This window comes from Microplitis mediator, chromosome 1, assembly GCF_029852145.1.
Source record: "Microplitis mediator isolate UGA2020A chromosome 1, iyMicMedi2.1, whole genome shotgun sequence".
Taxonomy (NCBI): Eukaryota; Metazoa; Arthropoda; class Insecta; order Hymenoptera; family Braconidae; genus Microplitis; species Microplitis mediator.
The window spans coordinates 715,190-728,134 of NC_079969.1; the positions used below are offsets into that span (position 1 = coordinate 715,190).

The 12,945-nt window shown below is 32.2% G+C and overlaps 1 protein-coding gene across 1 annotated transcript; it reads left to right on the forward strand.

Annotated features, from left to right (window-relative positions):
- Nucleotides 1–8,575: 8,575 nt before the first annotated feature.
- Nucleotides 8,576–9,012, forward strand: LOC130678224 (uncharacterized). The gene is made up of 2 exons (XM_057485316.1): nt 8,576–8,810; nt 8,969–9,012. Exons 1-2 carry the CDS (start codon nt 8,576–8,578, stop codon nt 9,010–9,012), a joined length of 279 nt encoding a protein of 92 aa, XP_057341299.1.
- Nucleotides 9,013–12,945: the final 3,933 nt, after the last annotated feature.

Consider the following 12,945-nt stretch of genomic DNA (forward strand, 5'->3'; position numbering starts at 1 on the left):
AGTATTGCTTATAATATTTTATACTATAATTTAAGTTATATGATAAGATATTGGATTTCATTATATGACTGAAGTATAATATTTATACATGTAAATATATAATTATATAAATATATGTTCACCTATATTTGGATAAATGTATGTTAATATATATTTATATAGATATATGTTTATATATATTTTTACAAATATAAAACTAAAGATTTCATGCTATAAAATGATTTTTTTTAAATTCTCGATACGATTATTTTTCATGAAGTTTCAGTCTTGCAAAAATCACTAAAAAATTTCTAAAAATTTTTTTTTCCTTTAATTTTTGGTATGAGTATATTTTTTAAATTATTTATGTATAATAATATCGAAATTATTACAATATTGAAATTATAAGTTTATGTATAAAACGAGAATATAATTTGAGATGTAATATCATATGTATACAATTACACATATTATAAATTATATGGATTATAATAATATTGAAATTATAAATTAATTTATAAGATGAAACATATATTTTACGTTATAAATTAATATATAAAGCGGTCATATAATTTTTGATACAATATCACATGTATATAATCACATATATTATGAATGATATGGATTATTATAATATTAAACGTATACATTATAATATATGATAAATCATATATTAATCAATATTAATAATTTTGCCGCCATATATGTTCAGTTATTTACCATATATTTTTTTATATATTATCGACAGTATATGGTTTTTTCATACGGGGAAACATCTTAGCCCAAAATATTAAAGATCGGAAATTTCGAGTAGGTAATTGAACAGTAGGTTTCGAAGAGTTATTTAATAATATTTTTAACTCCTGACGAAAAAGACGGGTCTTATAAGTTTGTAGTGTGTGTCTGTGTATCTGTCTGTGGCATCATAGCTCCTGAATGGACGAACCAATTCGAGGACGTTAATAGGCCAAACCTGGAATGTTGTTTCCTCGTTTGAAAATAAGGAGCATAAAGGAAACTGAATGCTAGGATTCATATGGGTATGGGCTCGTAATGGCAGTTAGCTGGACCCCACACACTAAAGGATCATTGATTCTAAGGATCCTAGGGAACGCCAATGTGCTTATTCTAAATATTTCACTACGACTATATTATGGTAAGAAAGATGGGATACTCGCAGCGCGTGGATACCTGCAGTAGGTGAGGAAATGGCCTTTTGTAAAAAGGCAGTCTCTTTGGCTGCGCTACATTAATTATCAGTTGATGGCCTTCATCTATTCTAGTTATTTTAATGATCATCAATGTTTGATTTTTTTGTCTTTTACTGAACAGTTGAAGTTGTTATACTGTTCATTGTGGTTTCGTTAAATAATGGAGTGAATATTATCAAAGTTAACTTAAATTTTATTTTTGACTTCTGTTAGAGTAAATTATTTTGTATGATAATTATTTCTGGTATACAGAAGAATTTCTAAGTAACAAGATGTATGCAGATGTGTATTGCAGTTAATAATGAGCGCAGTAATTTTTCATCAGAAAATTTGTACGCGAAATTGTTTTTGAATTAAGTTTCATGTGAAATAGAAAATTTCGCATCGAAAAGCCCCCCTGGTCGATCTTTCAAGAATTTGCGAGGAGTTAGTATGGGACAATGATGTATTTCTACTAGTGGTGTTTGCCATCTAGAAATTTTCGAAAACGACTATATATGAAAAATAGAACTCGTAGTGTGACGGTTACTGTATATGTATAAAATTAAAAAGCGTAAAACCACTAAGTGGATTTTTTTATGCATACACATACCTCGATTCCCAGCACTGTGCTTCAGAACTTTGTTCAGTATTTTTGTTCCTAATTGGAAAAGCTGATGAATTTTTTAATGAATGAAGTATTTTGTTAATGTTTAATGTACCGATGGAAATAATATTATGCAAGATGTTTGGGCAGAATATTCGGCCAAATACTTAAAGCAAAAGACATTAAATCTTGTTTAAGAATAGGTTTGTTTCAAGTTTTTGATGCAGAATTGTAATTAACTAATCAGTATCTCCTGCGGAGCATTCAGTAATACTTGTTGAAGTCCGGTAGTATTTAGTGCAGTGACTTGTTTACGAATTGCTTCTGGTATGGAACAAAACATAACTTTACCCTCCTTCTCGCTTTTTTCACTCTCAGTAAACGTATAACATGTCAGGATAGAAAAGAGGGGAGAAGCGGGCTCATGGATTCTTGGTATATACTCTGATACAATCTGGCACAAGTATTTGGGATCAAAGTCTGAAGCAGTAATTGTTTAACCTTAGCGCAAGATATCATATTTTCATAAAATGAGGCACACTTTCACTGCATATTAATAAAAACAAAATACACATTTATTTATTTGCTGTAAAGCTATATATAAAGCTATGTAATAAGCTAATATAAAGCTATGTAAAGCTATATTTCATTACGTAATGCGCGAGCTTCTAAATCCTTGTTCAACAAAACGCGTAACAGAATGATATCAAATTCAAACAAAACAATTTAACAAGTGAATTTTTCATATTTTTTTTTTATATCAACTTATTTATTAGCTATGGAATAAGAGGGGGTATATATATATATATATATATGTATATATATATATATATATATATATATATATATATATATATATATATATATATATATATATATATATATATATATATATCCCCCCTATACTTTAACTAATAAAGAGAATTAATATTTAAAAAAAAATGATTTCATTCTCTTTTTCGCATTGAATTTAATGTCGTGATGTATAAGCTAATTAACTATCACTCTATTACACGTGACTAATACTGCAATACGATAATTTATATTATATATACTACGAGATAAAACACGTAAATTTTTTAATTGATGGTGTAGAAGTAGAAATTCTTCGATTGAAATGAATCAACTAAAATTACTCAATTCACATCGTGACGTAGCTAGATCGCGCATTCATTCTTTATCTGTCCAGATATTTCCGCCAATTTTCAACAAAATACTACACATTGAATCTCGATCGCTCCAGAGTTTCCTAATAATGTCAACAATGAATTAATAGCACGGACTAATTTTCAAAGAAACACTATACTACTTGATAAATCTATTAGCTTTTTTAATGACGAACAAAAATAGCGAATAAATTTCTGTAATATATTTCAAGTGATGACGTCATCCGGTGATGAAAGTAATGAAAACAATATTAACAGAACCAACTACTTTGATATTCTTAAACAGACGTCATGTCGAAATTTTCGACGTAGAGTGTGTTCCTAGTAGCGGTTTGAACGACAGTATGGAGTTTTTCATAGAATCTGCGTTTTTGCGTACTAGTAGTGATCTTCAAACAGAAATTTTCTGATTGAACGACTCTCATACAAACTTAAATAAGATCATTGCAACAACTACGTATCTAATAGCAATAATTTTTAGTACCTCATTATTACTTAGCTCGTAATTTTATTACATTAGACAAAAAATCTCCGCTTGCAATGAAACCGCTGCTAATAAAAATATTTTATGTCTTTTTCTCGTTTCTACTGCATAAATAAATGCAATTTGTCAGGCAGTTTTATGTCATTAAAATTTATCGTCTCTTTGCGTCATATATTTCAATTTAATATTTGTAAAGTAATCAAAGTCCCAATTTCACTCATCACCACTCCGATAAAAATCTAAATTCGCTGAGAAAAATAAGCTCGTGTTACTCTTTTCGTTTCAAAAATAAATTTTCTGACACGTAAATAGTTCGTCAGTTCAATGATTTGATGTAATTGTTGTTTCACTGCAAGCTCGTGTCAATATTTTAGAAAATTGTTCCAACAGGGCTTAGGAGGATTATCGTCGATCTTATCTAAGTGCAATTCCTTTGTAAATAAGTTGTTATTCATAACAAAGTGAGGCAAGATTCATGAAACAAATATTTATGATTATTATCGCACTCATATCTTTGACATGTACATGACTATCTGAATTAAACCCAGAATAAATCATTCATTTATAAACATTTCAAATCTTCAGTGTTTGTTTTTGTGACGTTTGTTTTCGATACAGTCATAGAGGTGGCCTTGAAAATCCGGTCTGTATTCAAAGTCAAGGTGATCTGTTGCTAAACACAACAGATGATAGAATGTGATAATAAACCAGCCAAAATTTAAAAACACGCGTGCATTATAATGTGGCTTTGTTCCAAAAGCTTTTATCAAACGCAAGTGTTATTTTTCAACTAGCAAGTACACTCTTGACATTTAAAAAGCCTCTTTACGAGATGCTTTTACATTACGAAAGTCATTATTTTAACATAATTTCTTGGCGTATTTTTAGAATAAGTGGTTGGTGGTCATGTGGCCAATATTTTGTATGCTAGTTTCAAAACAAAGATGTCTGCACCACATACAAATGTGGGTTTTATTGAAATATGAACTAACATTTTTGTTTTATTCATTTTTGGTCTGATCTTGTAGTTCTTGTAAAAGGTTCCATGACAACCGATCCCAAAATAATTGATCCCTTCGTTCAAAATATCATATCGCGTGCCAAATGCCAAAAAGGCGTATTACAGCAGTTAGATAGGGTTCCATGCTAAAAGGGCGTATAAAAAAATTTTTTTTGCCATTCTTTTTAGAATCGCTCGAAACGTAAAGATATACGCCCTTTTGGCTTTGGAATTTTTTTTTGATTTTTAGGCTTAGAACATATTAACAAAACGATTGGCACCAAAAACAAAAAAGTTATACGCCCTTTTGGTTCTTTAAAGCCAAAAGGTCGTATAACTTTTATACGCCCTTTTGGCATTTGGCACGCGATATGACGTTCATATTATTCCAAAAACTCTGTCCATTTCCAAAAGTAAATTAAGTAATTAATAAAACTTATCAAATTATTATCGTAGCAAAACAAAACAACAATTCAATTAATTAACATAATCACAGTGGATGTTTTTCTTTGTAGTCTGTTTGTCTACGGTATCAGAAAGGTTATCTCCCTGTAATTGAAATTTTATAAAATTAGTTACTACAGAGATAACATGAGCGAAAAATTGTAAGAATAAAAATTATTTAATAGCAAGTTGTTTGTCGGACATAAATACAATAAAGCTGTTAAAATAAATTAGATTTACTTTTATATTCTAGGCTAGAATTTCTAGCCACAATGAATTTATGCGTCTACCGGTACCAAGAGTCAATTCATATATTTCGTTTTATTGAATAAACCAGTAAAATACGATGTTTTCGTTTATCATGCACTACGGTCGTGCCAATAAACTGTCAACATACTACCGAATTTAAGATATTAGCTCAACATGCAGTTGTCGAAAGTAAAATCTAATGCTGCGAAAAAAATTTGTTGATTGTTTTGGGGGCCGGAGAATGGGTTTCGCTAAAATGTCAAGAGGCATCTTCACAGTCGTCGATGCTAGTCTTGTTTAAAATAGAACGCAGTAATTTTTGAGCTAATCAATTACGTGACAAATTGTGCGATAAGGCACTTAAAGATGGCTGTGTTGCGTAGGTTTCATTATTATACATTCTGTGAAGCTGATAAACAAATAGAATTCTTGTTCATAGATTTACAAAGGACTTCGACTATATGCAGCTCAAATATGATTAATGAAAGCAGTGAAAGATGAAACAGTTGAAGTAAAATAAAAAATAAAAAATGTACAGAAAGTTGGTACATCGCCAGAGTAAAAATAAAAGGAACCGTGTTTTGAATAATTTATGTGTTATCATTTTGGGAATTTCTAAACGGGGTGTGAAGAAATGATTAATGAGCTTTAAAAAAAAAAACGATTAATCAACACATACTTTTAATGCACATTTTTGATACACGTGTACATCAGAGATAAATAAATCAGTAGGTAATAAAGTAAAAGTAAAATTTGTGAGTCACTGCGTTGAAGCGCAGTTATCTGGTTTTGAATCACTATTTTAGCGTGAAAATCACGTGACCAATGTACATAAGGACTCAAGACAAGAGACAATAGTTGGACATAATGATGGTAGTTATGTAGCCATTAGCATAAATACATTAATGTACATAACGCACTTAGTATGATCCATTACTGAACAGTAGACAAAATAGTAATAGATATATTATAGTCATATGCCTATTAACCCTTTAGCACTGACCCTTGAAACCCCACGTCATATCTAAGCGGGTCATTGTGGAACTAGAATGGACATGCGCACTCGCGTCAGAGGCATATCATAGAAAAACAAGGATTTTTTGTTTCAATATTCAACTTAGTTACGTAAACAGTCCCAACTACGGAACTGTTCCTGTACACAAAGTCAGGTTGGAATAAGTGGAAGGGACATAGTAACACTCCCTACTTAAAAAATCCGATAGATTCTTATAGCTGTATGTATAAGCCCTATACTTAGCTATAGAACTCATTCATTCTTATAAAATCTCTATAGGAATTTATGAGAATCTATTGGATTCTATGAGATTTTCTAAGCAGGGCTATTACACCCTATCACACGCATAAAAATCCACGACGCTTTTTGATTCGCGCTGTCCCCACTTGACACAGACCGAGACGTTCTGAGACCCACAAGCACTAAAGGGTTAATCGGTATTCGTTTTATAAAAAATAGTTAACTTGAAATAACAATTAAGAAAATATATCGAAATTAGGTCTGTAACAAGGTTAAAAGTTTGTTCTAGTTTCTTTTGCCAAATAGTAATTGTAACGTTCATGGGCTTTTGGAATACAATAGGCATTGCGTAGTATTGTTACAAGTGATATCAGTCACGGAAAATGCCCGGGATGAGGAAAAAGAACAATAAAGCTGCAGTACTTACGTTATAAAACCTAAATATTTGTTTTACCACCATAGGAATAATTTGTACATTTGCATAAAAGTTATTGTAAATTTGGTTTGAAAACTTATTTGTCCATTAATTTGCGTATTTATATTTGCACGATTGTCGGTCTTGTCACTTATTTAGTTTTAGTGGTAGATTTTCCACCACTGCCACTGTTGCCTTGGGTCGATGACGAATTTTGAGGGTTTTGGTTTGATGCAGAGGTCGTCGATGAACTCGCAGATTGTGAACCGGACTGGGTATTGCTTTTCCAAACCGTCGATTTTGGGCCAACTGGTGGTGAATCGATACGCGCCATTTTTTAAATTTTCTAAAAAAAATAGAAAATATCAAAGGCTAATTCTTTCTAACTATCTTATGCTAGGAACTTTTACTCACATGAAGAACAGTCGACGGATTTATTCTAACTGAACATTAGAACTTGAAATACCCTATAAATAAGGTTTCATAATTAATATTTTGTATTTTAAAAGTTTTACGAGCAAATAATCTATGAGATAAATGACTAAGTTCACGAAAGTCGTAAAATTCTGACATCTGGTTTACGACTGTAAACAAATATTCAATTAAAATATTCTGATATGCACAAGGGAATTGAAAAAACTCGTTTATCAAGACTATAGGTCATAAGGGACAATATGGTTTCAAATATTAGATTATTTATAAAGACACCATCATGGTCACGGGTCTTTTGATCTGTTTTATATAAGCAGATGCTAGTGCGATCCAATAAAAACAAAGCCTGCCTACGATTACTACACGACTACAGTGTCAATGTTTCTTATTAACTAAATACTAAATTACGAGGGGCCCCCCTTTTCTTAGAAGAGTATCCAAGCCAGGATTCGAACCCTAGCCTACAGATCGTCACACAGCCCAATCCGTCATTAGCGTTAGCTCTCAATGTTTCAAAGTCAAATGTAGCAGAACGAGCCTTTTCTAGCAGCGAGTCTTTTCATTAAGTTGAAGGTTGGTTCTTACCATGTGCCCAAATCTACTTGATGACCAACTTAAGGGATGAGCATCATGAAACGGCCACCAGATTGGGACCTAGTTGAGTTGGTATTGGCCTATATCGGTTTATGGTGTTCTAGTCACTGAAGTTGGGTATTACTGGCTAATTGGGCATGTTTGTCACATATATGCTTTATCTATTGATCGGAGACGCCACAATATTACAAGAGCGTCATCTGATTGCAGAGAATGGATTTCTAGCTCTAGTTTCCCTTCATTGCCTAAATATTGGCTTTACGAAAAGTAAGGCCTGGTTGAATCCGTCCGATTCCTATTATTATTTATTACCATCGCGTGACCATCGCTACCAATCTTTTATTAGTTCTAATACGAATATGTTTAGAAATATTATGTGATAACAATGCCCTTTGACACGTACCTAATCAAAGTGGGTTAGACGAGCCAATTGACGGTATCCGGATTGCGGCAACAACGAACTTCATTTCTATCAGGACCGTCACCAACTCTATATTGAAATGTAATTTAAGTTTAGTAACTTATTTATTGAAACCAGTGTTTTTCCGGTTCACGTATAAGTACAACGCATTAAAATTACGAGAGTGTTCTAACATTGTTTTTAGGGTTGTCACTAAAAGAAGTCCGTTATTTTCGTTCGTTTAGTCTTCGTGAGCTTCATTGAATTAGAGAACGTAAGTTATTTATAACACGTTGTATAACTATTGCGTTTTTTGTGTTAACTGTTGGTTATTATCGAATTTTTTTTTTTTTGCAGGACATGGGATCAACCAAAGGAATATATTGTGTTGTAAAATTCATAGAAATGCCTTTTTTGTACACAGAAGAATATCAAGTGGTGCCATCTTCATGGATCGCACCGGGTGTAAGCGAGCAACAAGTTTTGGTAACATTCCCGTTGATGGACAAAACAAAACTTTTGAACGTAGTTAAAAATAGGCGACCGGCCAGTGAAAAGTGGCTTTCGTTTCCAGCAACAATTGAATTCATAACCGGTAAGCAACATTTCAACTCATTACTGTCAAGGTTCTGCCATCGAATATCAAACCAATCCTGGTCGTTTTTCAAAAACTACTTTTTCTATTTTTCAAAATATTGAAATAAGGCACAGAAAAATCCTAAACATGCAACGTAATTTCGTTTTTCGTTACAGACAATTTCGATCACGCAATGCTTTATTTAGATTTACTTCAATAGAAAAACCGGCTGGATAATAAGACGAAATTAGTCACCGCGAAGAAACATTAATAGGGAATGAATAACGATTGCCCCCTCAAGTAAAGATTGAACCCACAGAGAATAAAAGCTGATTTCCTAAATTTAACGACTTGTTTACAAAATATATTATGATTTGTTCTATTTTCGTTTCATTTCATTGAATATTCTAGTAGAGTGAGTTATTTCAAATGCGGTCAATAACCTTTCGATAAGATAGAGTTAATTGATCTATTAGTGCCATTAAAATTTTTATTGCGCAAATAAAACAGTCCAGACATTAATTGCCTCGCTATTTGGGTCACGATAGAAAAAATATCTCAATCTTATGAATGAATAGTGCGCACTAGTTGTTATTTACTGGAATTTAGAGTAAATTCCGTACTATCCCTCGCAGATTTGAATCACGGTGAAAACACGGTGGGTTTGTTCCATTTTACCACTGTGATTACGCGGTGTATCCACCGTGATTCCACAGTGGCTTGACCACTGTGTATACACGGTGTTTCCACTGTGATTACGCGGTGGATACACCGTGGAACCACGGTGGTGAAATAGCACAAAGCCACCGTGGTATCACAGTGGATACACCGCGTAATCACGGTGGAAACACCGTGTATACACAGTGGTCAAGCCACTGTGGAATCACGGTGGATACACCGCGTAATCACGGTGGATACGCTGTGTATACCCGGTGGTGAAATGGAACAAACCCACGGTGGATCCACGGTGTTTACACTTATACAGTGTTTCCACCGTGATTCAAATTTGCGAGGGATACCCTAATACTACTTTACCCTAACTCCACTTTTCCATTTCTCTACTTCTCTAGATGACCATACAGATTGGCTGCCTTACTACTCTGTCCTCCATTTACTTACGGTGGTTCAATTGGTTTTGATGGAAAAGTCCTCAGAAAATTCAGCTGGTACAGTTGGCCACTTTTCTACAAACCTCCCACGGGCTTTTGCGGCTCTCATATTGTTCCCAAACCAGGTTTCGAATCCAAGCTCGCAGAGTGACAAACTCACGCCCTGTTCTCTCACTTTTCGAACATCGCAGTCTACTATTATGACTGATGTTCGAAATTAGGACTAAATCTACCGAACTGTTTCCCTCTAGTTTCATGATTGGGTCAAGTGGAAATAAAACACAAAGTCCCAATAATAATTTATTAACGCATAATAATACAAACAAGTAAATTTTCACAGCAACAGTATGATCTGGAACAAAAGAAAATCGTTTAATACTCAATAATAATAAAAACAGCATCAGGTTTTTTTATATCTCCAGTTTACGACCCAATCAAAACTATTTTCAGCGAAAAACATCAGTGTTAACTCAGCGTGTATTCCAGAAAATAAATTTTATAGGGATCGTAAATGACATTTCACTTAATTTTTAATGGTATTAGCTGTAGTAAAAACTATTTCCAGCGCGTGATCGTAAACATCAGTATGCAAAAACATTATTTCTGGACGAATCTCGTAGAAACTAACCACACTTTTAAAAATGTACACTCATATTTCTTTATCATAATTTACGGTTATGTTTCTTATCAATTGGAATAGATTAGATAACTGAACTCTACATATTAGTTCTGTAGAAATCAAATAGGGGAACAAATAATAGCTTAACACATTGTATGCGATAAGAGACCTACCTCAATATTGTCAATGTGAGATCATCGCGAAGGTCAGTTGGGCAGTAAAACAGATAGCTTACCGGTTTATGTTGCGCTTCTTCCGTTTCTAAGTGAAGAAACTTCTAGAGATTCAAAATATTCAATTTTCATTCGATGGTACCTGGTTGTATTTATGACAATACTTCTGTCCTCCATTTTTCTAAACCATAAGACTTTGTTATGTTCCATTGATTCGGCAGTAACGTTATTTATGGAAACAATGATGCCTTCAGATGTATTATGCATTTTGCAGTACTCGCTGATTTCTTGTTGCAAAATGAATCTTGCCACGGACGACGGGTAATTTTCCCATTCAATGGGCACGAAACACTCACATTCGATGAAACAATACTTGTACCTCAATGTCGACATTTAAATTGAATAGAAACACCACCGATACACTCGAAATGCTAATGCAGAATAACTATCAACTGTTCAGAGATCACGTTTATATACATGTATTTAGATAAATATTTACTTAAAATAATAACAAATGAGGTGCCCGTTGCATCAGACGCAGCCGAACACTGATTGCGGTGTGGGTGATAAGGACAACACGATTTTCCGAGCAAACTAAAAGCACCGATGGCAATTCGCTACCGACTTCACATTTATTTTAAAAAACATTTCGTTCGGGAGGGAACAGCATATTTTTCCTGTTAGTTGTTGTATCAAAACAGGAACTCCTGATGTTGTAAAAAAATTCTTACAGGGAAATTTGTGATTGATTGCAGCACTACGTGTTTGAAGTGTGTAATAGTGTAAACAATTATTTCAATGCAGAATTAAAAACCAGATAATCCAGTTCGATTTTGAAGCTTATAAATAGATTGTTAACTTGTTTTGACTACCGAGTTCACTAGTGCGCGTGGATAAACGAAATTATCTTATTGTTTACACCGAGGAAATATGTATGTGTAATGTTACATTGTGGTCAGTAAATTTAATGTGAGCCGTTAAACCACAGCTGATAAGAGTTCTCGGTAATGAGGATTGATAAAAGTGTTTGTTCAATACGTACATGATTGTCCTGTTCTGGAATGCATATTAATTACACGAATGGCCATTTGGGTGCCAATTGACGTAAGCTTGCAGCTGAAACTTAAAGCCAACATTCCTGTAACTCGTTTGCGTGCGCATCAGTTGATAGCAATTAGTTGGGAGAGTAAGATAGTGCCTACAACTTGACGGAAACTTTATCAGCCAACTGGCCTCCATATTGCGACATCACATTGTCACCAACTTCCTGGCAAAGTTGGCCATAACTTGTACCCGTATGGAAAAACCATATACTGTCGATAATATATAAAAAAATATATGGTAAATAACTGAACATATATGGCGGCAAAATTATTAATATTGATTAATATATGATTTATCATATATAATAATTTATACGTTTCATATTATAATAATCCATATCATTTATAATATATGTGATTATATACATATGATATTGTATCAAATATTATATGTCCGCTTTATATATTAATTTATAACGTAAAATATATGTTTCATCTTATAAATTAATTTATAATTTCAATATTATTATAAACCATATAATTTATAAAATATGTAATTGTATACATATGATATTACATCTCAAAATATATTCTCGTTTTATATATAAACTTATAATTTCAAAATTATAATAATTTCGATATTATTATTCATAAATAATTTAAAAAATACACTCATACCAAAAATTAAAGGAACAAAAAATTTTAGAAACTTTTTAGTGATTTTTGCAAGACTGTAACTTCATGAAAAATAATCGTATCGAGATTTAAAAAAAAGCATTTTATCGCTTGAAATCTCTAGTTCTATATTTGTGCAAATATATATAAATATATATTTATGTAAATATATATTTACATACATTTATACAAATATATGTGAACATATATTTATACAATTATATATTTACATGTATAAATATTATATGTCAGTCATATATTTAAATCATATATCTTATCATATAACTTAAAGTATAGTATAAAATGTTATAAGCAATATTTATAAGTTAGCATATAAAAAAAATATATTATCGATATATATGTTGTAAATTATAAAATTATATAATATTTCGGCAAAATTTTGTATATGGCTCCATATATGACTTCTAATAATTCCATATAATTTATCATATATTTTGAATTATACTAAAGCTCATATATTGCTTTTTCATACGGGTAGTCAACAGTTACCAAGGCTGAGGTTTTCGTCAAGTT

Coding starts and splice junctions, on each gene's coding strand:
- LOC130678224 (XM_057485316.1), top strand. CDS start 8,576: ATGGGATCAACCAAAGGAATATATTGTGTTGTAAAATTCATAGAAATG. Junction 8,811..8,968: donor AACAATTGAATTCATAACCG/GTAAGCAACATT, acceptor TTTTCGTTACAG/ACAATTTCGATCACGCAATG.